Source organism: Mustela lutreola, chromosome 10, assembly GCF_030435805.1.
Source record: "Mustela lutreola isolate mMusLut2 chromosome 10, mMusLut2.pri, whole genome shotgun sequence".
NCBI classification, from domain to species: domain Eukaryota; kingdom Metazoa; phylum Chordata; class Mammalia; order Carnivora; family Mustelidae; genus Mustela; species Mustela lutreola.
In genome coordinates, this window is record NC_081299.1 from 75,213,276 (window position 1) to 75,238,422 (window position 25,147).

Consider the following 25,147-nt stretch of genomic DNA (forward strand, 5'->3'; position numbering starts at 1 on the left):
TTTGCTTGTAGTTTTTTCATGTATACTGTAAAACAAATTTGTCTACTTTCAAAAAATGTACATGTACACTTGTACATGTATAAATCATGTACATATACATGTACATATACATATACACATCTCATATATGTCTTATAAGTATTGGTATATTTACTTTGATTCATTGTTATAAATTTTTGTGTTTTTCAGTAAGATTAAAAATATATATATATATTTTAAAGATTTTATTTATTTGACAGACAGAGATCACAAGTAGGCAGAGAGGCAGGCAGAGAGAGAGAGGAAGTAAGGCAGGCTCCCTGCCAAGCAGAGAGCCTGATGTGGGGCTCGATCCCAGGACCCTGGAATCATGACCTAAGTCAAAGGCGGAGGCCTTAACCCACTGAGCCACCCAGGCGCCCCTAAAATATATCTTTAAGTGAAGTTTAGAGATGCCTGGATGGTTCAATCAGTTAAACATCTGCCTTTGGCTCAGGTCATGATCTCTGGGTCCTGGGATCGAGCCCTGCATGGAGCTCCCTGCTCAGCAGGGGGTGGGTGTCTGCTTTTCCCTCTCCCTTTGCCCGTCTCTCCTGCTAGTGCTCTCTCTCTCTTACATGAATAACTAAATAAAATCTTAAAAAAATTAGTTTATTCAATCAAAAATTGTTTGTCTTTTGTATGCCAAGAGCTGATGTTTTTTATAACCATTTTTTATGATTTATTTATGTATTTGACAGAGAAAGAGGGAGAGCACGCAAGTGGCGGGGGGGACAGAGGGAGAGAGAGAATGTCTAGCAGACTCCCTGCTAAGTGCAGAGCCCAACACAGGGCTCCATTTCATGACTGTGAGATCATGATCTGAGCTCACATAAAGAGTTGGATGCTTAAACAATTGAGCCACCAGGCACCCCATGTAATCACTTTTTATTTTTAAGCATAAATAAAATTGTGTGAAAGTAAATGAAGTTGTGTGAAAATGTGTTGTGTGAAAGTGGCATAACACATGTATTTCAAAAATGAGCACAGTATTACATTATTAATGCAAAAGAAACCTCATTTTATAATATACTTAACAAGAAATCTAAGCCCATTTAATTTTTTTCACTGAGAACTGTCTTCCCTTCATGGAATAGCTTAAAAATTTCAGGTAGTGCAACAATTAATACTTTCCCAGCCACTTCAATTGCATTTGAAATCAATAGTGAATCAGTTTTTTTTGCTGTCTCAATCTCTTTTTTTAGTCGATTTATCTCCTTATTCAATTCCTCAGACTTCTTTCCAAATCTTTCATTAAGCAATTCTTCTTGGACCTATAAAAGGAAAAGAGCCCACCTTTTAAGATCTCTAATTATCAAGACACAGTCAACAGTAAACAAAGGTGTCTATTTTTTTTACCACTTTAGATTGTTCTTTGGGAGATGTCCAATGTGTCCATACTTTTTGACCTGGATAATGAAAGTATCCATGGTTTGTAACTTCCTAAGATGTCCTCACAACCCTCTCTCTGGGATGGGTAGGTGTTGGGGCTAGATCAGACTTGAGAACTTTTTCCACTATGCACTTTAGCCCAAATGATGCTCTTTGGGTAGCAGTACAGTTTTAATTCTAATTAATTCTCAGTTCCACTTGAGGACACATGGCCACAAACCATCAAATAAAAAGCGGTAACTGCTGATTCTGTATAGAGCATTGCTTATCAAGCTCCAGGTTGGACCAAGGAAAGATGTTCCTCTATATTTTATAGTAATCCCAGGATATTCAGACAGATGGAGCAAGTTTAGGAACCTTTGGTGTCTTGCATTTGTCTGGAAACAAAGGCAGCAAGTTTTAGAAATTTTAGTGTCTTGCATTTCATATCAGACCTAATCAGTTACTTTCAAGACAAAATAGATCTATTTCAGATCTCTCTAATGGTTCTCTATAGGACTAGAAGACAAAGACTCTACCCAACTGGGGTTCATGGGACCATTGCATGAACACCACAAATAGCAACCCACTTTCCCAAGGGATGTTACGTATATACTCCGAAGTCTAGCACTGCAGAAAGGGCAGGAATAATATGCTTTTTAGGGTTACAGCAGAATACAGATGGATTCAGGCACTTAGTAAATCATATGCCATTTGCATTTCCCTCTTGGATCATAATTTTGCTTAAAATTTTATTTTTCTTTTCCTGAGGAGTGAGAATCTGCCTCAATCCAGGCCATACTTACCTGCAGATAATGCTTCAACATCCCTTCCAGCATTACCCTAAAGTTTTCTCTTTCCTTCTTTATCTTCTCTTCCAGCTGGCCCAGGTTTTCACTGAAGCTTCTCTCTTGAGCCTCCATTTTTTGCCGTTGCTCTTCTTCTTTCTGTTTTAGCTGCTCCTGTTCTTTCTCAGCTGCCTCCTTTTTGGCCCGCTCCACTGACCCATGAAAGTTTTTAAAGGGAACAAAAGAACAGGTGAGACCTGATCTCCTAAGCTCAGAGACTAAACTGACTTTGCAATGGTGACTGGGAAATTTGTAATTTCACCAAATGGCCACACTGCTGGCAGGTTTCTCAGTGTGAAGATATAGGCTCTGCCTGGCGGCTGATGTACAACTATCACTTGTCTTGTTATTTTCAGATTTGACTGAACAGAACATGTGTTCTGCGGCACAAGAGGAAACTCTTACTCTTTGCTGCAAGAAGGTCTTCTGGTCAGATCTGCCAGCAGTCCCTGCAGGAACCTACCCATTCCACCACAAGCCAAACCCTCCCCTGTACCTGCTATGGCCATGGCTCCTCTATTAAGGGCTGTGTCTAACTGCACGATGGATTCCTCTATTGTTGCCTGTGACTGTAGGAAGTTCTGGAGGATCTCATTTGCCTGAAGAACCAACAAGGAGCAAATACACATCAGGCAACAAAGATCTATTCTCCCGCTATGGAAATAATTTTTCAATAAAACTCCAAATATAACCCTGTAAATTGTGTATCCCTGAGTAATTCCCTTCCTTCTATGTCTACAGTATAAATTCCAAGTCTATTGATGATCATGGGAAAACTCCATCATAGTCTTCCTAGTTCTTGAGATCACTTTCTCACTGATATTGTCCCCAATCCCACCATGGGTTATAGCCAATCACATTCATAATTCTACAAATACATTATACCTATTGTTTACTTGTTTTGGGATATTCTTTTTTTCTTCCTGGAAGCTATTCTAGCCTTTCTCAACAAAACATCTATAAATACTTCATCTTAAACTTCTAGGAACTACCTTCTGTATAATTTCTTAAACCGCAATCAGAGCTTTGAATGGCCACCAAGATACTGATTTGCCCTACTGGCTCCACCACTTACTGTTCATATGACCTTAGGCAATTTATTAACATCTTTTTGCATCACATTTATGAAATGCATAATGTAGATAGTAGTATACTTAATTTATAATATTACCCTGAGGACATATACAATAATGCTCATGGGTATAGTATCATCATTTCTATACTATGTAGTACAATGTGCACCAAAAATAAAACTGTAGTATCTGTTATAATTTCATATAAAATATCATTTATGAATAAAAATATTGGGATAATAACAGACTGCAAAAAAATATTACCCTGAGGATTAAATTAATAATCCAACAAAAGCACCTAAGACCATGTGCAGTAAAGAGAGTTAGTCTCAATGTGTTAACCATTCTTATCATCACTATCATCATTAGTATCTTTGAATACCAGTATAACCTTTACCTTACCCTATCCTCTTCACTATTTGCCCATATCTTTGGTAAAATCCTCAGCATCTTGAGAGCAAGTTGTGTCTCTAATACTTGCATTCCCCAGGGACTTAGCCAAATATTAACACATGTTTAATAAATGAATCAAGTATTTTGTGTCACCTGAATTCATGATTGTAAATCCTTTCTTTGGGAGGAATTTAATTTCTGGTATCTACAGGAGTACCTATTAATTGTAGGTATAAAATCTGAAAATTCGGACTTACTGGCTCACTCTGATTTTTTCCCATAATTGGTGCTGGAGTCTTAGATATTCCGGAGGAACAACAAAGACCACCTAACTCCACTCTACTGTTCAACCTTTTTCCCTTTATTCCTTACCTTAACTCCTTTCCTGGGCACCAGTTTATAGTCAAGTTCAACCTTTCTCTTTGCTTGTAAGTAGAGATCATGTCCTCCATGAACAGAGAAAGTTTTTTCTGAAATGCTTTTCTTCAGAGGCTCTGAAAGCTGCTTCATTATAGCCTGGCAATATTTGAAAGAGGCATCTTCATTCTGCTGCAAGAAATCTTCCTTCTTTTTCTCAATGGTGTCCTGCCAGGGAAATGTAGAGAAATCCAATAGAAAGAAGCTCTTAGAAGGGAAAGTCCAATGTCATCCTCTTAGAAAAACATCCCAATCACCTAAGAGTAGATTGGAACATGGAGCAGACCAGGAGTCAAGAGACTTTTAGTCCTAGTTCTGACCAATTCTAGGTGTGCCCTGTGGAAAGTCCCTTTACTTCCTTGGGTTGGAAGACATGAACTCCATGGTTCTTTCTGCTGTAGTATGATTAAAAGTGACCCATCCATTAACAGTCAGCAATAGAAAGTTGAATTATAGCTGAAAGTAGAGTTTCCTCAGAGAATTTGTGTTGCTAAGGATGACAATGCACCTTCAACACCCCTGCCCTCCCAACAACTCAATCATCTGGTAAAGACTAAAGTGTACTCTGAACAGAGTTTGGAACTCTTCATAAATTCTTCTAATAAGAATTTGAGTGTGTAAAGAAAAAGAAATAAACATTTCCTCTGCTCTTGAAAATTACAATACAGCAGACTTTCTGGCATGTCTTCAACAGGAACAAAGAAGTTTTTTCACTCCTAGGCTGGTCATAGACTGAGACAAATTTCCACTGAAGGTGCCCATTTCCACTGAAGGTGCTAATTAGTTGTCCCCAAGAATTAAATTGTCCCCTAAGATTTTTTCCCTCTGATGTATACTCCTTCCACAGTCCAGGATTCAGTGAACTTGATGAATTTTATTACAGTAGTTAGGCTTTATTATATGGTACGAGTTGACGTAAAGAAATGGAGATAATTGGGTGCCTGGGTGGCTCAATCATTAAGGGTCAGCCTTCGGCTCAGTTCATGATCCCAGGGTCTTGGGATTGAGCCCTGAAATGGACTCCCTGCTTGGCAGGAAGCCTGCTTCTCACTTTCCCACTCCTCCTGCATGTGTTCCCTTTCTCACTGTGTCTTTCTCTGTCAAATAAATAAATAAAATCTTAAAAAAATAAGAAATGGAGATAACTAGAGGATAGAGGTGGAGAAGTCTTAGATAAGAACATGAGCTCTGAGAGTTATCTGCAGGAAATCAAAAAAGCTAAAACATGGAAAGAATCTGATGCATCATTGTTGGCTTGAAGCAGAAAGGAGAACATGGAGGTATATGAAAAATGTTTCTGGAAGCTTGGAAGCACCCCCTGTCAGAAAGCCAACAATAAAGGGAATATGAGTCCTAAAATCAAAAAGAAGTCGATCCAGTCAACAACAGGAATGAACTTGGAACCACTCCAGAGCCTGCCGCTGAGAGCTCATTTTGGCCAAAATCTTGTTTCCAGTCTGTGAGCAGACTTTGAGCAGTCTCTGAGCAGAGTATGGTGCCATCTTATGCCTCCTTTTGACCTACAGAATTGTGAGCCTATATAAATTAAGGGTAATTTTTCAAATGTGGCAATAGAAATTTAATAAAATGTCCACCTTTTAGTAAAAAGGTGAACAGTAACCTGGTAGAGCCCTGTCACTCAAAAGAACCCAGGCTCTGTCAACCATGAGAGCTAGATGAGCCACAGAGTAGGAAAAAAATGTACTCTAAGCCTGAATATGGAAGGGCAGAAATCAGGAAGGATAAATGCTAAGACACATTACCACCAGCTTTTTCTGGAATTCCCACTTGTCATCCTTAAAGGAGTGTTCCATGAACACTGCAATGGCTTCCCTCTCACAGTGTGCATGCACATCCAGGAGCTCCTGGAGTGTGTCTGTGGGGAGCCTCACTCGCTGGGCCATCTGCTCGCTGTAGTGGTCAGCTGCCTTCTGCACAGCCACTGAGTTCTCACGCTGAGCCAGAGTTGTCACCACGTTCTCCAAGCAAGGAACTGCTCCTTTCTTGATGGCATCCACATAGGCTTTCAACAGAGTCCCCAGCCCTATATAAGCCAGGGAATTTGAGCATAAATAACAAGGTCTCAATCAGTGGCTTATAGTTTTTATGAAGCATCATTCTAAGATCACAAAAAACTCCACCTTATCTACAAGGAAATTTTATTTTCTCCTTTTGGGAATCTATTCCTTTTAACAGCATTATTGTTTTCCTGTTCTTTCTTTTATTGTTCTCCATTTTGTCAAAGCACAATTTAAATTACCAACTATACAATATGCACCTATGTTACTGGAAAAATGGTTTCCCATTCATGAGAATGTAAAGGAATAGATTACATAGGTGAAGTAATAGACACAAACAAGACTAGCAGCATAATGTGTGTGCCCTGATACAAAACAAAAATGTGAACTCCTAGTTGAACATGATCGAGAATTCAAAACAGGGATAGAGGATCTTAAAGCAAGTATGGGTCCATCTCCACACAGGATACTATAGGACTGTGTAAGTTACATGTCCACGAAGCCTGTCCTACACATAAGATGACACATAATTCTGTTTCTCAGTGGTCTTGCAGGAACTCATAGCTTGCTCTTTATGACTTGACTCATGTAAATTTACAAAATAACCTGCTATCTCCTTCAAGACAAGAAGTTATCCCATAGGATTTCTCAATATACAGATGTCCTCTCTTTAACACCATCTTGTCTTCTTAGGATTAGTGGCTTATGTTCCTGAGGTGTATCAGGTCTCAGCAGACCCTCACACAGGGAGAATTTAATGAGTCAACACACATCGATTTCTTTTCAGGCCATGAAATCTGCTTCTCCATAGTTACACACAGATGTAAACAAAATTACTGACAAATCCAGGCTCTCATCAAAGCACCACCACACTGACACAGAGACATGCTTTGGGACAAAGGTGACTTACGGCTCCCAGTGACAGTGATTCCCTCTCTTAGGGTCTTGGTCTTTGTGTGATTGAAAATATAGGTACAGAATTTCTTTGATTGCTCCTGGAAAGTACTGTCTAGCTTGTCTTCTGGCACCTTCTCAAGATGGAATAAGAGATTTCTATCACTTGTAGGCCGGTCAAAGATGAAGCATTTCCGTTTTGGAAAGAACTGCCTGATACACTCTCTGGGCATGTTGGAATTCTGGATTTTGGGATTTGTGCCTGCAAAAATGGAAAAAAACTGATCATTGAAAAGTGGTCTTTAGGTAAGGGAGTCAGAACTTTCATTTCCAGGCATCTTTGCATTATGGCATTTCCTGTGCCTATAAATCTCCTTTAACCCAATCATTTCAAATCAATCTGGGCCATCATCACAGGCAAGGGAATTCCATTTCTACATGGAGCAGAGCCAAGGAAATAGGGGAGTAGGAGGGGCATCAGTCCCAACTGAAGCAAGTTATGGTTGTTCCTTAGTACTGTTATGGAGTTTAGTGGTTGACATATTCATTAAATGTTTATCAAATGAGTGAGGAACCAAAAAAAAAAGTGGTAAGAATTCCTTTTGTGATTTGACTGTCCCCATATTAGATATGAAATATGGACCCTAAAATAAAATAATACCAAAAGAAGAGTAAGATATTGCTTGTTAAAATATCAGGTGGAGGATGAATAATATCAAGGTAAGAAAAAAATGTCTAAAATTCAGAGTAAAAAAAATCACACTAAATAAATATGTTTGGAGTTCTTTTAGCAGAAACATCTCTAAGGTAAGGTTAACTTAAAAGTAATTGGAAACCTTAACACTGTCTATATCAAACTATATCTGACTTGACAGTGCTTCACAGAATGATTTGGGGAGTAGTCAGATGTTTAATAAATTTCTTTGAAACAATGAATACATGAATGATGAAACAGAAGTATATATTACTTCCATGTGACATCAGTTATTCACCTTACTAAAATAAAATAAAAATAAACTGTTTGTAAAATTTACATGTAGTAAATTAATAATATTAAAGTGGTAACAAAATGTACAAGACTGTGAGAAAGAAGAATGTGAAATCATAAGGAAGATCAATGTGAATCTGAAAGTGTTACCAGAAGGACATTTTTCCTCCTGGATATTTACTATATAAATATCCTTTCTCTGAAATTTGTAAGTATCTGGGCACTAGTAAAATATTCATAGAATATTTCATAGAACCATGAAATATATTTTTAAAATTAGGTCATTTAAATGTTGTATATAAATGCAAAAAAATACTATTCAGTCTTAGAAAGGAAGACAATCTACACATGCTACAGCATGAATGAATCTTTAGGACATTATGGTTAGTGAAATAAGCCAGTCACAAAAAGACAAGTAGCATACTACTCCATTTGTATGAGGTACCTATATGGAGACAGAGAATGGAATGGCAGTTGCCAAGGGCTGTGGGTGGGGGGTATTAAGGAGTTAGTCTTTTTTTCCTGTAATACTTTATTTATTTATTTGAGAGAGAGAGAGAGAGAGAGAGAGAGAGAGCATGAGCTGAGGGAAGAGGCAGAGGGAGGAGCAGACTCCCCATTGAGTAGGGAGTCCAATGTGGGACTTAATCCCAGGACCCTGGGATCATGACTTGAGCTGAAGACAGATGCTTAATGACTGAACCACCAAAGCATTCCAGGGAGTTAGTTTTTAATGGATAGAGAAATTTAGATGGGGAAGATGAAAACTTCTGGTGTGGGTGGGTGGTGATGATTCTACAGCAATGTGAATGTACTTACTGCCACAGAACTATAAACCTAAAAAATGGTTAAAATGGTAAATTTTATGTTTTGTCTATTTTTCCATAACAAAATTTAGGTCCTTTTATTTCTTGTGATTCTAGGTTTACCAGCTTCTCCTCTGATGAGCTATTTCTGTCAGTATGGAACAGGAGGAGCACACAATAAGGAGCCCAAGTATGTGGGGCTTAGGAAGTTACAGCACTAGTACCTAGAAAAATGTTTCACAATACCTATTTGGTCTAAAATCGTTTGGTTCAACATTGGTCCTTAAATTTCCTCAATGAGATTGCTCCAGCGGCTGGAGTTTCACAAGTAATAATCTATGAAAAACAATCACCAAATGCCATTCAACAATCACCCCTCACTATTAAGACTGCATCTCAATCCAATATTAAATTCAAGTGCTGACTGGCGGGGCTTAGTTGATCCCAACCCCCTGTTGAAACTTCCTTTGCCCAGACCATGCTCTGGAACCAGCTTCAAGGCATCCTCCAGGTACTCGTCTTCGGTGATTGGGGCTTCACCTATCTTCAACTCCAGGGTGAAATCCCGAACAGTCCATACAAAGTCTGGAAAGAAACTCACAAACTCAGTGGAGTCCTTCACTTCCTCAGAGGTTGAGGAGGATTTTGCCCTGATTAGCTGTGTTAGTTCAGTGACATAGCTGAGAATTTAGCTAAGGAAGGAGAAATTATTTACACCACAATTTTCAGCTTGTATTTAAAAACAAATTTTATAAACATTAACTTATGTCTCATGTTCCCTTCTCCTCAACCATGATAGTTAAGTCACAAGAAAGATGACCGTCTCAGTTGCCATTCCTATAAGCTCAATGAAACTTGGTGGTTTGGTCCGTGGAAGGATACTGCAGCTGCTCCAGGGCCTGGTGATTGATGGTGCCCATGCTGTTGTAGATCAAGGTGCTGCTCAGAAGCACCGTCAGGGCAAAGATCCATGAGTCATTCTTAGGGTCGACCTAGAAAGCACATTAAAGCAAAAGACTAGAGAGTCCACTCTTCATTTACTTGTTAGCATTTCCATTCCATAACACAGTGACTGGAACATAGTAGGTATGCACCAATAAACAGGAAATTATTCCTACAGCAAATTTGATGTGTCATGGTCAACATTAAAAACATACAAAAAAAAAAAAAAAAAAAAAAACATAATGTTGTTTAGTTAAATTCAACAGCTATTGTTTGAGTTTCTTCTAAATGCCAGGCAGTGCATTTGGTTAGGTGGATGCAAAATTCCATATGCTAGTCCCTGCCCTCAAGAAGTTGACTTTCTGGGTTGACTGACCAATAAGTAAACATAACACCTGCAACCAAGTTAATGATCTCTGCTGGGAGTAGAGCCAAAAGCTAAAATATAAAAGAAAAAGGGGGTAAATCCAAAAATGGGGGGAAAAAATGTCCTGGGAATTCTGAGCAAGACATTATTTCTGACTGTGAAATGATGGCAGTAAGTCAAAAAAAAAAAAAAAAAAAAAAAAAAAAAAAAAGCTGGGTTGGGGCACCTGGGTGGCTTAATTGGTTAAGCATTTGCTTTCAGCTCAGGTCATGATCTCAGGGTGCTGGGATCAAGCCCTGTGTCGGGCTTCATACTTAGCAGCGAGTGTGTTTCTCCATCTCCCTCCAGCCCTCCCCCTGCTCATGCTCTCTTTTTCTCTCAAATAAACAAATAAGATATTTTAAAAAATTAAAAAATAGCTGGATTTTAAAGAAATGATGAAGTTGTGGACTTGGACTTGTGGAAATGAAAAGATCATGCAGGTAGAAAGACTAACACAAGCCAAGTCAGCATTGAAAAGCACAATCATACAAAGACAGAATTATTTCCTTTGGCTGAAGCTATGCGTAAATGTGTGGGAGTAGACAACAAGGCTGGGAAGGAGACTCAGGTCATAATGTGAGTGGCACTGAAGGCCAGGAAAGCAGAATTACACACTACTTAAATCATACCACATGTTCTAAATTTATTGAACTGTTCTGCTGCCATCAGTTATTAATAATATAATATGACTTGGTCCTTTAAACAAAAGCAATTACATAAAAAGAAACAAGTTTGGGCCAAAATATGACATTTTGCACCATTAAAAGTCCTTCTTCATTTTTGGGGGGCAGAGGGAGGTGATAATTAGAGTAGATCTAATTCATTGGGAATTAACTTAGGGGCTGTGTAAAATAAGTAACAAGTAAGTAGGATTTCTTGTTGTTGTTACGGTTGTTTAGTGTGAAAAGTTGCTGGTACATTCAAAGAAGGAATAAACTTGTTAAAATTCAAACACGGTGAGATGAATTGATGAGGCCTGATACATATTGTTTTAGTTTCTCTTCTGTTTTTGTTTTATACTTTATTTTTTATCAAACACTTTCTGAAGTACAATTTCTGAAGTTTTAAAACATTAAAAATTTTTTAAATTCAGAATTTCTAAATTTCTCCTTTACTTATTCTGGGGGGGATTGGAATCAAATATTCTACTGCAGCAACAATCTAGACTCAGACTTCTATAAAATAAGGAAAAAGTACTGATTGTAAAGACAACACACCTACAAGTATCCTGTTTGCACTTTTTTCTGCTGGTCAAGATCATGCTTTTTAGAAGTCGGTGAAGAATTAATCTTTAAAGTCCAGCAAGTTACACTAAAATCATTATGAATATTCTTGGAACAGCCGAAGATTTTCTGGGGTTTATTTAAATAGATTACTTTGTTTTAACCCTATTTTCAAGACTACTATATTCAAGGTCACGAATCTATACATTTTAACTGGTAGTCCCATTGACCTGATGAGTTACAATTTAGATATTTTAAATGTTATTTCACCAGGAAAGCTTAAATCTAATCCTTACTTAAAATGAGGTTGAATCCATGACACTCTGTACTGATTGAATTAAGTACTGGTATCTCCCCAGCTGGCCTCTGGGTCTTTACTTTATTCACTGCAGTGTCTCTAGTACTTAGCAGAGAGCCCTGGATTTAGCTGCTTAAATTGTGTCATTAATCCCGGCATTAAAAATAAGATGAATATCTTGCCTCCAAATACCAAAATATGTGTGTTCTCAAGGAAAAAAAGTTCAAGGTAAGAGAATCTAACCTCATTATCTATAATTTACACTTACTATTTGTGGAGATATGTCACAGAAGTTGAATTGAGGTGGTGAATTCATAAGCAAGAACAAAGAAGGGTTCTCAACTCCCTGCCTTACCTTTTTCACATCCCCTAGACCCTCAGTGTCCAGAAGGATCAGAGTGTGGTTCTTCTTGGTGGAGTGGGGCACACACCACATCCAGATGCCCTTGGTTTCAGATCTCACTGTGGAGTTCAGGCGGAAACCTGCAAGGGAGGAGTCCATAACATACAGGGACAGTGGAGAGTACAGGTTGCCCAGGAGCTACAGTGGTGAAGCTTGTAAGAAAGTAAGGGCCCAGCAGGGAGAAGAGTTTTTTCCATTTTGGTGACAATCTAGTGTTAATTCAGATTAAGAACTTTCTATAAAAATGCTTTGGGTTCCCTATTCAACTTGCACCTGTAGAGGTTCAAATAGGTCAGGTGAAAGCTTAATGTAAACTCTACCAACTTGTGTAGTTTTAGTTGACCCTTAAGAGAAAAGAAAAACAATGTCCACAATAGCCAAACTATGGAAAGAACCTAGATGTCCATCAACAGATGAATGGATCAAGAAGATGTGGTATATATACACAGTGGAATACTATGCAGCCATCAAAAGAAATGAAATCTTGCCATTTGCGACAACATGGATGGAACTAGAGCGTATCATGCTTAGCAAAATAAGTCAAGCAGAGAAAGACAACTATCATATGATCTCCCTGATATGAAGAAGTGGTGATGCAACATGGGGGCTTAAGTGGGTAGGAGAAGAATCAATGAAACAAGATGGGATTGGGAGGCAGACAAACCATAAGTGATTCTTTTTTTTTTTTTTTTTTTTTTTTTTTTTTTTTTTAAAGATTTTATTTATTTACTTGAGAGAGAAACAGTGAGAGAGAGCATGAACGAGGAGAAGGTCAGAGAGAGAAGCAGACTCCCCATGGAGCTGGGAGTCCGATGCGGGACTCGATCCCAGGACTCCAGGATCATGACCTGAGCCGAAGGCAGTCGTCCAACCAACTGAGCCACCCAGGCGTCCCACCATAAGTGATTCTTAATCTCACAAAACAAACTGAGGGTTGCTGGGAGGAGGGGGTTTGGGAGAAGGGGGGTGGGGTTATGGACATTGGGGAGGGTATGTGCTTTGGTGAGTGCTGTGAAGTGTGTAAACCTGGCGATTCACAGACCTGTACCCCTGGGGATAAAAATATATGTTTATAAAAAATAAAAAATTAAAAAAAAAAAAGAGGAAAGAAAAAACATGCATCCATAAGTAGAATTAGACAGGAGGCTGAAACAAGAACTCTGTGTTTGTGGTTCACACTTCACGTAGTGTCTCCTTTTCCTTATCTGGGTTATTGTGAAGGGAGAGCCTCTAAATGGAGAAAACACTGACATGGGAAGGATAGCACTGAGCTGTCACTTGAATCCAATTTTGTCCCAACGGTTGCCTAGTAGGAAAGCAGTGAGGACTGAATCTTGAAATGTAGGCATGTTATCCATAATGTGAGGTTCTGAATGCCTAGATAAGTAGACTGCATTTGTTAGATAAGAAAATCACTTAAGTTTTTGAGATGGATGGTAATAAAACCAAAAGTATATTTAGAAAAATGGGTATGGTATTGGAATAGGGGAGTAATTCAGAATTGAGATTCTGATGTAGTTAGAAGGCTTCCAGAAATTTAGAGCAGGGATGGACTCTTGTGACCATGCAGTCCACTGGGAAATTACCTTGTTATTATTGATGTCATCTTGAGTGGAAAAGAAAAAGGAATTGTTGAAACTCCCTAGCTAGTATTGAATCCCTTAAATAAAACTTATGAATTTATTTGGGTCAGACAAGGAAGTGTCCTTCTCTGATTGGTCAAGAATTTTCCTTAAAAGAAAAATAAAGACACGATATTTGCTTAGAAACTAATAGGAGATTGTAAAGTAAAATGGGAGAGAGAAGGAAGGAGAAACTATAGACTGAAAAAGAAAGGAGAAAGGGAGGAAGGAGGGAGAGAAATGGATGGGTATGTGGGATCCTGAGAATTTAGTGTACTGCAGTTCAACGTTTAGTGGTGTTGGGCCAGAGAGGAATTAATAGATTTGAAAATAAAAGCTGCATGTTCTAAAGAGACAGAAAGTCCTATAGGATAGTAGAGAAATTTTCCTAAAGTACCAGTAAGAACCACAAGGAACAACTAAATTAAACAGCAAAAACAAAACTCCACGTCAGGAAACAATAAGAACATTCACATTGTTCTGAACAACAGACTACGTTGACCCTAACTATTATATTTATTTTTATAAAGACTGTAACATTGAAGGGAAAACTCAATGTTTGTCAGTAGTTAGCACAGTGTTGGACATTGTATGAGACCTAGAAACCACTTTTGGACTTCTTGTGACTTCTGGGACACTTATCACTGATGATTCAAAATTGTACAATTAATCAAGTCTTTAGGCATTGATTTTCAAATAAAAAAACTATGTTATCAATATTGGTATCTGAGCCAGCTAAAATAGTAAATGCTGTAGACTTCTCCTAAGTTGTAACCACAGAGGAAAGGGCTAAGATTTTAGGTTTATTTATTTGAGAGAGAGATAGAGAACGTATGTGAGCGCATGTGCTCGCACAGTAGGAGAGGGAGGGGCAGAGGTAGAGGGAGAGAATCTTAAGCAGCCCCCCTGCTGAGCACGAAAGGCTGAGATTTTAAATTGATTGTTTTGGGAGAAGTAACAGGCTGAGACAACATCAGGTAGCAGGAGATCAGCTAGATAGCTTATCAAACCATCGCAAACACCTAAAAATCCAATAGAAGATCAAAGAGAAGAAGAACAGCAATTCCAGAAACAGAAAATCGACCACTTTCTGAAAGGTAGGACCGGTGGAGAAGTGAATCCAAAGCAATGAAGATAGAACATGGGGGGAGGGGCTGGCTCCCGGCAAGCAGCAGACCAACGCAGCACTAAATCAGGACTTGTAACAGTCTGCTCCACTGAGGGACATTGCTCCAGAGGCTAAACTGAGGTGAAGCCCATGCAGGGTCAGCGTGGCCCCACGTCCCGCAGGGTCACGGAAGGATCAGGGGGTGTCTGAGTGTCACAGAGCTCGCAGGTATTAGAGCGGGGAAGCCAGCTACAGAGACAGAGCTGAGGAGTGAGTTCTTAGCTGAGGGTTACCTTGAACCGGTCACAGGCTGGGTGAGCACGGAGCACAACTGGAGGCCAGGGAGACGAGAGTGATTGAGCACTTTTCTCCAAGTGCAGCCAGAGGCCAGGGAGACAGGAGTGATTGAGTGCTTTTCTCTGAGGGTGCACTGAGGAGTGGGGCCCCAAGCTCTTGGCTCCTCCGGTACAGAGTTTGGGAGGCTTCCATTTTCATTCCCATCCTCTGGAACTCTACGGAAAGTGTTCAGGGAACAAAAGCTCCCAAAAGCAAACCCAAGCAGATTACTTAGCCTGGCTCCTGGTAAGGGTGGTGCAATTCCGCATCAGGTAAAGACACTTGAGAATCACTACAACAGGCCCCTCCCACAGAAGATCAACAAGAAATCCAGCCAAGGCCAAGTTCACTTACCCAGGAGAACAGCGGAATTCCAGAGGAAAAGAAAGCAAAGCATGGAACTCATGGCTTTCTCCCCATGATTCTTTAGTCTTGCAGTTAATTTAAACTAAAAAAAATTTTTTTTTCTTCTGCTAAATATTTTTTTAACTTTTACTCTTTCCTTTTTTAATGTTTTTTAACTAGTTTATCTTAATAATCATTTTCATAAAAAAATAATAATCTTTTTTGAACCTTCATTATCATAGTGATATTTTATCCTTCATTGTATCTAACTTTACTTTTTGTAAACACATAGGTTTTTTCTTCTAAAAAATTTGGGATACAACTTCTTCTAAGATCAAAATATACCCTAAATCTAGCTCTGGGCTTGTTCTAGTCTCCAGCCCAAGTAAATTCTCTCCACTTTCTTTTTCTTTATTCTCCCAACCAACTTACTTTATCAACTCCTTTTTTAGAAATTAAAATTTTTTTTTTTCCATCTTTATAGGCATATTCCATCCCTTCATTGTGTTTACCCTTATATATGTTTTTCATTCTTTAAAATTTTGGGAGGTAGTTTCTTCTAAGAGACCAAAATACTCCCAAAATTAAGTGGGTGACCTGTTCAAGTCACCATTCTAATATATATATATATATTTTTCTTTCTTTAATTTTTTTTTTCTAAACTTCTTTTTATCCCCTTCCCCCCTCCCCCATGATTTGGGGTCTCTTCTGATTTGGTTAAAGCACATTTTCCTGGGGTCTTTGCCACCCTTTTAGTATTTTATTTGCTCCTTCATATATTCTTATCTGGACAAAATGACAAGGCGGAAAAACTCACCACAAAAAAAGGAACAAGAGGCAGTACCAAAGGCTAGGGATCTAATCAATATGGACATTGGTAATGTGTCAGATCTAGAGTTCAGAATGATGATTCTCAAGGTTCATCATGATTCTACCCGGACTTGAAAAAGGTATGGAAGATATTAGAGAAACCCTCTCTGGAGATATAAAAGCCCTTTATGGAGAAATAAAAGAACTAAAATCTAACCAAGTTGAAATTAAAACAAGCTATTAGTGAGGTGCAATAAAAAAATGGAGGCTCTTACTGCTAGGATAAATGAGGCAGAAGAAAGAATTAGTGATATAGAAGACCAAATGACAGAGAATAAAGAATCTGAGCAAAAGAGGGACAAACAGCTACTGGACAATGAGGGGAGAATTTGAGAGATAAGTGACACCATAAGACGAAACAACATTAGAATAATTAGGATTCCAGAAGAAGAAGAGAAAGGAGAGCAGAAGGTATATTGGAGAGAATTATTGGAGAGAATTTCCCTAATATGGCAAAGGGAACAAGCATCAAAATCCAGGAGGCGCAGAGAACTCCCCTCAAAATCAACAAGAAGAGGTCCACACCCTGTCACCTAAAATTTACAAGTCTTAGCAACAAAGAGAAAATCCTGAAAGCAGCCCAGGAAAAGAAGTCTGTAACATACAATGGTAAAAATATTAGATTGGCAGCAGATTTATCCACAGAGACCTGGAAGGCCAGAAAGAACTGGCATGATATATTCAGAGCACTAAATGAGAAAAACATGCAGTCAAAAATATCATATCCAGCTAGGCTATCATTGAAAATCGAAAGAGAAATAAAAAGCCTTCAGGACAAACTAAAACTGAAAGAATTTGCAAACACCGAACCAGCTCTACAGGAAATATTGAAAGGGGTCCTCTAAGCAAAGAGAGAGCCTAAAAGTAGTAGATCAGAAAGGAACAGAGACAATATACAGGAACACTCACCTTACAGGCAATAGAGTGGCACTAAATTCATATCTTTCAATAGTTACCCTGAATGTTAATGGACTAAATGCTCCAATCAAAAGACACAGAGTATCAGAATGGATAAAAATAAAACAAAACCCATCAATATGCTGCCTATAAGAAGCTCATTTTAGACCCGAAGTTACCTCCAGATTTAAAGTGAGAGGGTGGAAAACAATGTACCATGCTAATGGACATCAAAAGAAAGCTGGGGTGACAATCCTTAGATCAGGTCAATTAGATTGTCAGCCAAAGACTATAATAAGAGATGAGGAAGGACACTATATCATACTCAAAGGGTCTGTCCAACAAGAAGAGCTAACATTTTTAAATATCTATGCCCCTAACATGGGAGCAGCCAACTATATAAACCAATTAATAACAAAATCAAAGAAACACATCAACAATAATACAATAATAGTAGGGGCCTTCAACACTCCCCTCACTGAAATGGACAGATCATCCAAGCAAAAGATCAACAAGGAAATAAAGGCCTTAAATGACACACTGGACCAGATGGACATCACAGGTATATTCAGAACATTTCATCCCAAAGCAACAGAATACACATTCTTCTCTAGTGCACATGGAACATTCTCCAGAATAGATTACATCCTTGGTCCTAAATCAGGTCTCAACTGATATCAAAAGATTGGGATCGGACGCCTGGGTGGCTCAGTTGGTTAAGCAGCTGCCTTCCGCTCAGGTCATGATCCCGGCGTCTCGGGATCGAGTCCCACATCGGGCTCCTTGCTCAGCAGGGAGCCTGCTTCTCCCTCTGCCTCTGTCTGCCATTCTGTCTGCCTGTGCTCGCTCTCTCCCTCTCTCTCTCTGATAAATAAATAAAAAAAATCTTAAGAAAAAAAAAAAAAAGATTGGGATCATTCCCCGCATATTTTCAGACTACAATGCTCTGAAGCTAGAACTCAATCACAAGAGGAAATTTGGAATGAACCCAAATACATGGAGACTAAACAGCATCCTTCTAAAGAATGAATGGGTCAACCAGGAAATTAAAGAAGAATTGAAAAAATTCATGGAAACAAATTATAATGACAACACAAAAGTTCAAAATCTGTGGGACACAGCAAAGGCAGTCCTGAGAGGAAAATATATAGCGGTACAAGCCTTTCTCAAGAAACAAGAAAGGTCTCAGGTACACAACCTAACCCTACTCCTAAAGGAGCTGGAGAAAGAACAAGAAAGAAAGCCTAAACCCAGCAAGAGCAGAGAAATCATAAAGATCAGAGCAGAAATCAATGAAATAGAAACCAAAAAAACCAATAGAACAAATCAACAAAACTAGGAGCTGGTTCTTGGAAAGGATTAATAAGATTGATAAACCCCTGGCCAGACTTATCAAAAAGAAAAGATAAAGGACCCAAATAAATAAAATCATGAATGAAAGAGGAGAGATCACAACCAACACCAAAGAAATACAATTATAAAGATACTATGAGCAACTCTACGCCAACAAATTTGACAATCTGGAAGAAATGGTTGTATTCCTAGAGACATATAAACTACCACAACTGAACCATGAAGAAATAGAAAACCTGAACAGACCCATAGTCAGTAAGGACTTTGAAACAGTCATCAAAAATCTCCAAACAAACAAGAGCCCAGGGCCAGGTGACTTCCCAGGAGAATTCTACCAAACATTTAAAGAATTATTAATACATAGTCTCCTGAAACTGTTCCAAAAAATAGAAATGGACGGAAAATTCCAAACTCATTTTATGAGGCCAGCATCACCTTGATCCCCAAACCAGACAAGGATCGCATCAAAAAAGAGAATTACAGACGAATATCCTTGATGAACACAGATGCAAAAATTCTCACCAAAATACTAGCCAATAGGATTCAACAGTACATTAAAAGGATTATTCACCATGACCAAGTGGGATTTATTCCTGGGCTGCAAGGTTGGTGCAACATCCACAAATCAATCAATGTGATACAATACATTAATAAAAGAAAGAACAAGAACCATATGAAACTCTCAATAGATGCTGAGAAAGCATTTGACAAAGTACAGCATCCCTTCCTGATCAAAATTCTTCAAAGTATAGGGATAGAGGGCACATACCTCAATATTATCAAAGCCATCTATGAAATACCCACCGCAAATATCATTCTCAATGGAAAAAAACGGAAGGCTTTTCTACTAAGGTCAGGAACACGGCAGGGATGTCCATTATCACCACTTCTATTCAACATAGTACTAGAAGACCTAGCCTCAGCAATCAGACAACAAAAAAAAATTAAAGGCATCCAAATCAACAAAGAAGAAATCAAACTATCACTCTTTGCAGATGATATGATACTATATGTGGAAAACCCAGAAGACTCCACTCTAAAACTGCTAGAACTTGTACAGGAATTCAGTAAAGTGTCAGAATGTAAAATCAATGCACAGAAACCAGTTGCATTTCTCTACACCAACAACAAGACAGAAGAAAGAAAAATTAAGGAGTCAATCCCATTTACAATTGCACCCAAAACCATAAGGTACTTAGGAATAAACCGAACCAAAGAGGCAAAGGATCTCTACTCAGAAGACTATAAAGTACTCATGAAAGAAATTGAGGAAGACACAAAGAAATGGAAAAATGTTCCATGCTCCTGGATTGGAAGAATAAACATTGTGAAAATGTCTATGCTACCTAAAGCAATCTACACATTTAATGCAATCCCTATCACAATCCCATCCATTCTTTTTCAAAGAAATGGAACAAATAATTCTAAAATTTATATGGAACCAGAAAAGACCTCGAATAGCCAAAGGAATATTGTAATAGAAAGCCAAAGTTAGTGGCATCACAATTCCAGAGTTCAAGCTCTATTACAAAGCTATCATCATCAAGACAGTATGGTACTGGCACAAAAACAGACACATAGATCAATGGAACAGAATAGAGAGCCCAGAAATAGACCCTCAACTCTCTGGTCAACTAATCTTCGACAAAGCAGGAAAGACTGTCCAATGGAAAAAAGACAGCCTCTTCAGTAAATGGTGTTGGGAAAATTGGATGGCCACATGCAGAAAAATGAAATTGGACCATTTCCTTACACCACACACAAAAATAGACTCAAAATCGATGAAGGATGTCAATGTGAGAAAGGAATCCATCAAAATCCTTGAGGAGAACACAGGCAGCAACCTCTTCGACCTCAGCCACAGCAACTTCTTCCTAGGAACATTGCCAAAGGCAAGGGAAGCAAGGACAAAAATGAACTATTGGGATTTCATCAAGATCAAAAGCTTTTGCACAGCAAAGGAAACAGTTAAGAAAACGAAAAGACAATTGAATGGGAGAAGATATTTGCAAATGACATATCAGATAAAGGGCTAGTGTCCACAATCTATAAAGACCTTATCAAACTCAACCCCCAAAGAATAAATAATCCAATCAGGAAATGGGCAGAGGACATGAATAGACATTTCTGCAAAGAAAACACCCAGACGGCCAACAGACACATGAAAAAGTGCTCCACATCACTTGGCATCAGGTTAATACAAATCAAAACTACAATGAGATACCACCTCATACCAGTCAGAATGGCTAAAATTAACAAATCAGGAAATGACAGATGCTGGCTAGGATGTGGAGAAAGGGGAACTCTCCTACACTGTTGGTGGGAATGCAAGCTGGTGCAACCACTCTGGAAAACAGCATGGAGATTCCTTAAAAAGTTGAAAATAGAGCTACCCTACAACCTAGCAATCGCACTACTGGGTATTTACCCTAAAGATACAAACGTAGTGATCCGAAGGGGCACGTGCACCTGAATGTTTATAGCAGCAATGTCTACAATAACCAAACTATGGAAAGAACCTAGATGTCCATCAATAGATGAATGGATCAAGAAGATGTGGTATATATATACAAGGGAATACTATGCAGCCATCAAAAGAAATGAAATCTTGCCATTTGTGACAACGTGGATGGAATTAGAGGGTATCATGCTTAGTGAAATAAGTCAATCAGAAAAAGACAACTGTCATATGATCTCCCTGATATGAGGAAGTGGAGATGCAACATGGGGGGGTTGGGGGGTAGAAAAAGAATAAATGAAAGAAGATGGGATTGGGAGGGAGACAAAACATAAATGACTCTTAATCTCACAAAACAAACTGAGGGTTGATGTGGGGAGGGGGGTCGGGAGAGGGGGGTGGGGTTATGGATATTGGGGAGGATATGTTTTATGGTGAGTGCTGTAAAGTGTGTAACCTGGCGATTCACAGACCTGTACCCCTGGGGATAAAAATACATTATATGCTTATTAAAAAATTAAACAAAATTTAAATAAACTAAATAAATTAAAAAAATAAATTGATTATTTTTTTCCTCACATTTTACATGATTAATTACAGATGATTAAAAATTAAAGAATACTGTGGGCCACCTGGGTGGCCCAGTTGGTTAAATATCTGACTCTTGGTTTTGGCTCAGGTCGTGATCTCATAGTCATGGGATAGAGCCCTACATTAGGCTCCACATTCAGGACAGAGTCATTTTGAGGTTCTCTCTCCCTCTCCTTCTGCCCCTCCTACTCTCTCTCTTTAAAATAAATATTGAGGCACCTGCGTGGCTTAGTCATTAAGCATCTGTCTTCAGCTCAGGTCATGATCCTGGAGTCCTCGGATGGAGCCCCACATCTGGCTTCCTGCTTGGTAGGGAGCCTGCTTCTCTCTCTCCCCCACTCCCCCTGCTTGTGGTACCTCTCTTGTTGTGTCTCTCTCTGTCAAATAAATAAAATCTTAAAAAAATTAATTAAATTAAATAAATACATCTTTAGAAAAAAGAATATTGTGGATTAAATAAAAATTTTAGATTTTATGAGGTCAGAGGGAGGAAATAAATGAGAAATAAAATATTTGCACTAACAAAATAGGAAATACAAACACCAAATAAGTGTGAGAAAGTTCTCAGATTGACTTATAATGAGATATATGCCGTATGACTATACAGTTACCAGAGGGTGATAAGGACATGAAAAAATTTCCATGACTGCTAGTAATCATGTGAATTGTATTTAAAGTTTGAAAAATGGCTTGATATTATCTGGAAAGGCTGAAAACAAATATACTCTGTGATCTTGCAAGTTCATTTCTGTGTATAATCAACAGGGGAAGGCTGAGTACCAGAATATAAGCACAAAAACATTTATGATAGCTGAATTCAGAAACAACAAAATCTGTTGACTAATATCAACATCCATTAATAATAAATGGGGAAAAATTGTGATATCTTCATATGATTGCATACTATAAAGCAGTTAACATAAATAAATTGCATATACATATAAGAAAGTGAATGATTTTTATAAACTTGATGAGAAAATCGATATGCAAAAGAATGCATGCAGTATATACTAATTACATAAACTTTAAAAGCAGATCAAATTAAACTTTTTTGAAATACATAGACAGTGAAACCATTTTTAATAAATGCCATGAAAATGAAAAACATTAGTGACCACAGATGGGAATGTGAAAAGTGGTTTGGGCTTTCAATCTCGGTAATGTTAAACTTCTTGACCTGAGCAGTGATTATGCAGGTGATCACTTTTCATTTAATAAGTTTATAGTACATGACTGTTTTATATACTTTTCTGTGTGAGATATAGTTCACTCATAGAAAATACTGAATACAGAAAGAAAGGGAGTGTAATTTATCAAAATTTATTATGAACAAAAAAATGAATCTTTGCTCCCTTGAGATTTGGGAATAATAGGTTTTTCCCTCCCTCCTCTCTCTTCCTTCCTTTTTCCTTTCCTCTATTTTTTTTAATACAACACAATAAAATAAAATTTTATGCTGCTGGGAATGATCCTATAGTTTGGGCAAAAGTGATGCAAAAGAAAGGAAGAGAAGGGATCACAGCAGAAGCTAAGCTGATAAGAGTGGATGGGATCCAGAGGACAAGTAGAAGGGATCTATTGATAGGTTTGGGAGACTCTTCTTTCTTACTAGATAAAAGAATGAGATTTTGTAGAAAGGTTGGGTTGAATTTGTAGATTTGGGGGTGAGAGCTAGAATTTTTCTTCAGTGGGAGGAGTTAGGCTCTTCCCTAAGATGACACTAGAAGAACCATGACCAGCCTGCACTATCAGTGATTCCAAGCAAATGGCCCTGGTCCCAGGACAACACTCACCATGGTTCTGTCCTGCCAGGCGGTTCATCAAGTAGGATTTTCCTGTCCGAGACAGCCCTGCAATGGCCACCACCACCACAGGCTGAGATATATTGTTAAGAATCTCTAGTGCTTCTGGATTCACTGTCAGCTGCTCTTTCTGGTTTTCTACCAGGCAGATGGGGGCCGTCATGGTGGCTCCAGATGCCATGGTGACCTGTAATCCAGAAGAGCTGTTCAATATAACACAAGAGCCCAAAGTCCCCTCTGATGGTCATATAAACTATACACCTATCAGCTTTCTGTTTATGGAATATAGACACCATTTCTAAGGGTAAATTATGCACCCTAGTTAGTGTGTCAAAGCTTGAGACAGAGGACTTTCATCTCTTATGTTATTGATCTTAAAATGAATCTTAAAATAACCATATCCAGGAGATGTATAAAATGAATACAACAAAGAAAGCAAAGGATGGAGATGGGGACCTGAGAAAACCAGTATATTGGGGGTAAGGCAGAATGAAACATAAATATAGATGAGAAGAGTCGTCAGAAGAGTTTCTAAGAGTTCCAGGACTCATCAGTTCTGCGAATATTTATTGAGTGCAGCTGTGCTGTACTGTTGTAGGTGCTCAGTATCCAGAAGTGAACAAGTGGCTGAAATTCTTGCCTTGTGGAGTTCTAGACTAGTAGGGGCAGTCAGGTAATCAACAAAACAAATCAGCGAAGATATGTGTTAGTGGATAGTGAGTGGTCTGGAGAAAAGTAAGCAGGGAATGAAATACACAGCAATGGATAGGGGTTGGAATTGGAATTGGAATTGGAATTGGAATGGGGGTGGAATTATATACAGAATATTCCAAGAAAGAGACAAAATGGAGGTAATCAGTGTCTGTGATGAGGACAGATTTCATGAAAGGGCAGTAACATGAAGCAGATTGGTTGGGGGAGTGAGCGTAAAAGAAGGGAGAAGAAATAATAATGCAGCTTGTCTCAACATTCAAGATCTCTATACATTGTGCTTAAGGAAATATATGGGTCCAGGATTCATTCATGTAACTGGAAAATATTTCTCATTTATAAGTTTACAACAAAGAGAGCCAGTTGTAAAGATGTTTAAGGATCTTCCCGGATCTGACAGAGTCCCATGTCTGAGCTAGATTCTGCCTTGGTTGTTTTCATCTAAATGAATGGAACATTCCATCATACCAAAAGATAGAGACCTGCCAAAGAACATTTGCTGTGCCTTTAGTCTAAGATAATGCTTAGTAACATTCACGTGTCCCCACGCTGCTTCCAGCCCTCTGCCTAAGGTGGGGTTACTTGAATAGTCATTCAAGCAGTATGGGACCCAAAGTGGTAGGAGCTTTCATGTATAAAGGTACCCCTATGAGGGCATTCCCACAAGTAAATTAATGCTCATTGGGCACAATTAAGCACATCCTTCAAGAGAGAGAACTGAATTGAGTGCTCTAGATTATATAATCCTGTATATTTGGGGACAGTTGGTGATACACAATTACAATTTCCTTAGCTGGTTTGAGACACTAATTGAAATATCAGTCTCTAATCAAGCATGATTTCTGGATAAAGAAGGCCTCATTACATAACTTTTCAATATTATATTTGCTTTTCGCATTTTGTGGGAATATAAAATATTGTCTATTTGTTTCTTCCGGGAAACAAAGATGATT

At 38.5% G+C, this 25,147-nt stretch overlaps 1 protein-coding gene across 4 annotated transcripts in view; it reads right to left on the bottom strand.

The window, feature by feature from the left end:
- Positions 1–891: 891 nt before the first annotated feature.
- Positions 892–25,147, bottom strand: part of LOC131810280 (guanylate-binding protein 4-like) — a 43,172-nt gene continuing 18,916 nt past the window's right edge. For 2 of the 4 annotated variants that reach the window (XM_059138019.1, XM_059138018.1), the window contains exons 2-11: positions 23,475–23,670; positions 12,054–12,181; positions 9,709–9,818; positions 9,304–9,506; positions 7,049–7,294; positions 5,884–6,164; positions 4,076–4,288; positions 2,734–2,836; positions 2,196–2,389; positions 892–1,292 (exon numbers count right to left, since the gene is read on the bottom strand). In XM_059138019.1, the coding sequence (XP_058994002.1) occupies positions 1,074–1,292; positions 2,196–2,389; positions 2,734–2,836; positions 4,076–4,288; positions 5,884–6,164; positions 7,049–7,294; positions 9,304–9,506; positions 9,709–9,818; positions 12,054–12,181; positions 23,475–23,664 (1,887 nt within the window). In that variant the 5' untranslated portion in view covers positions 23,665–23,670 and the 3' untranslated portion in view covers positions 892–1,073. The remainder of the gene's footprint in view (positions 1,293–2,195; positions 2,390–2,733; positions 2,837–4,075; positions 4,289–5,883; positions 6,165–7,048; positions 7,295–9,303; positions 9,507–9,708; positions 9,819–12,053; positions 12,182–23,474; positions 23,671–25,147) is intronic. The other 2 variants (XM_059138020.1, XM_059138021.1) reach the window with 2 other exon arrangements.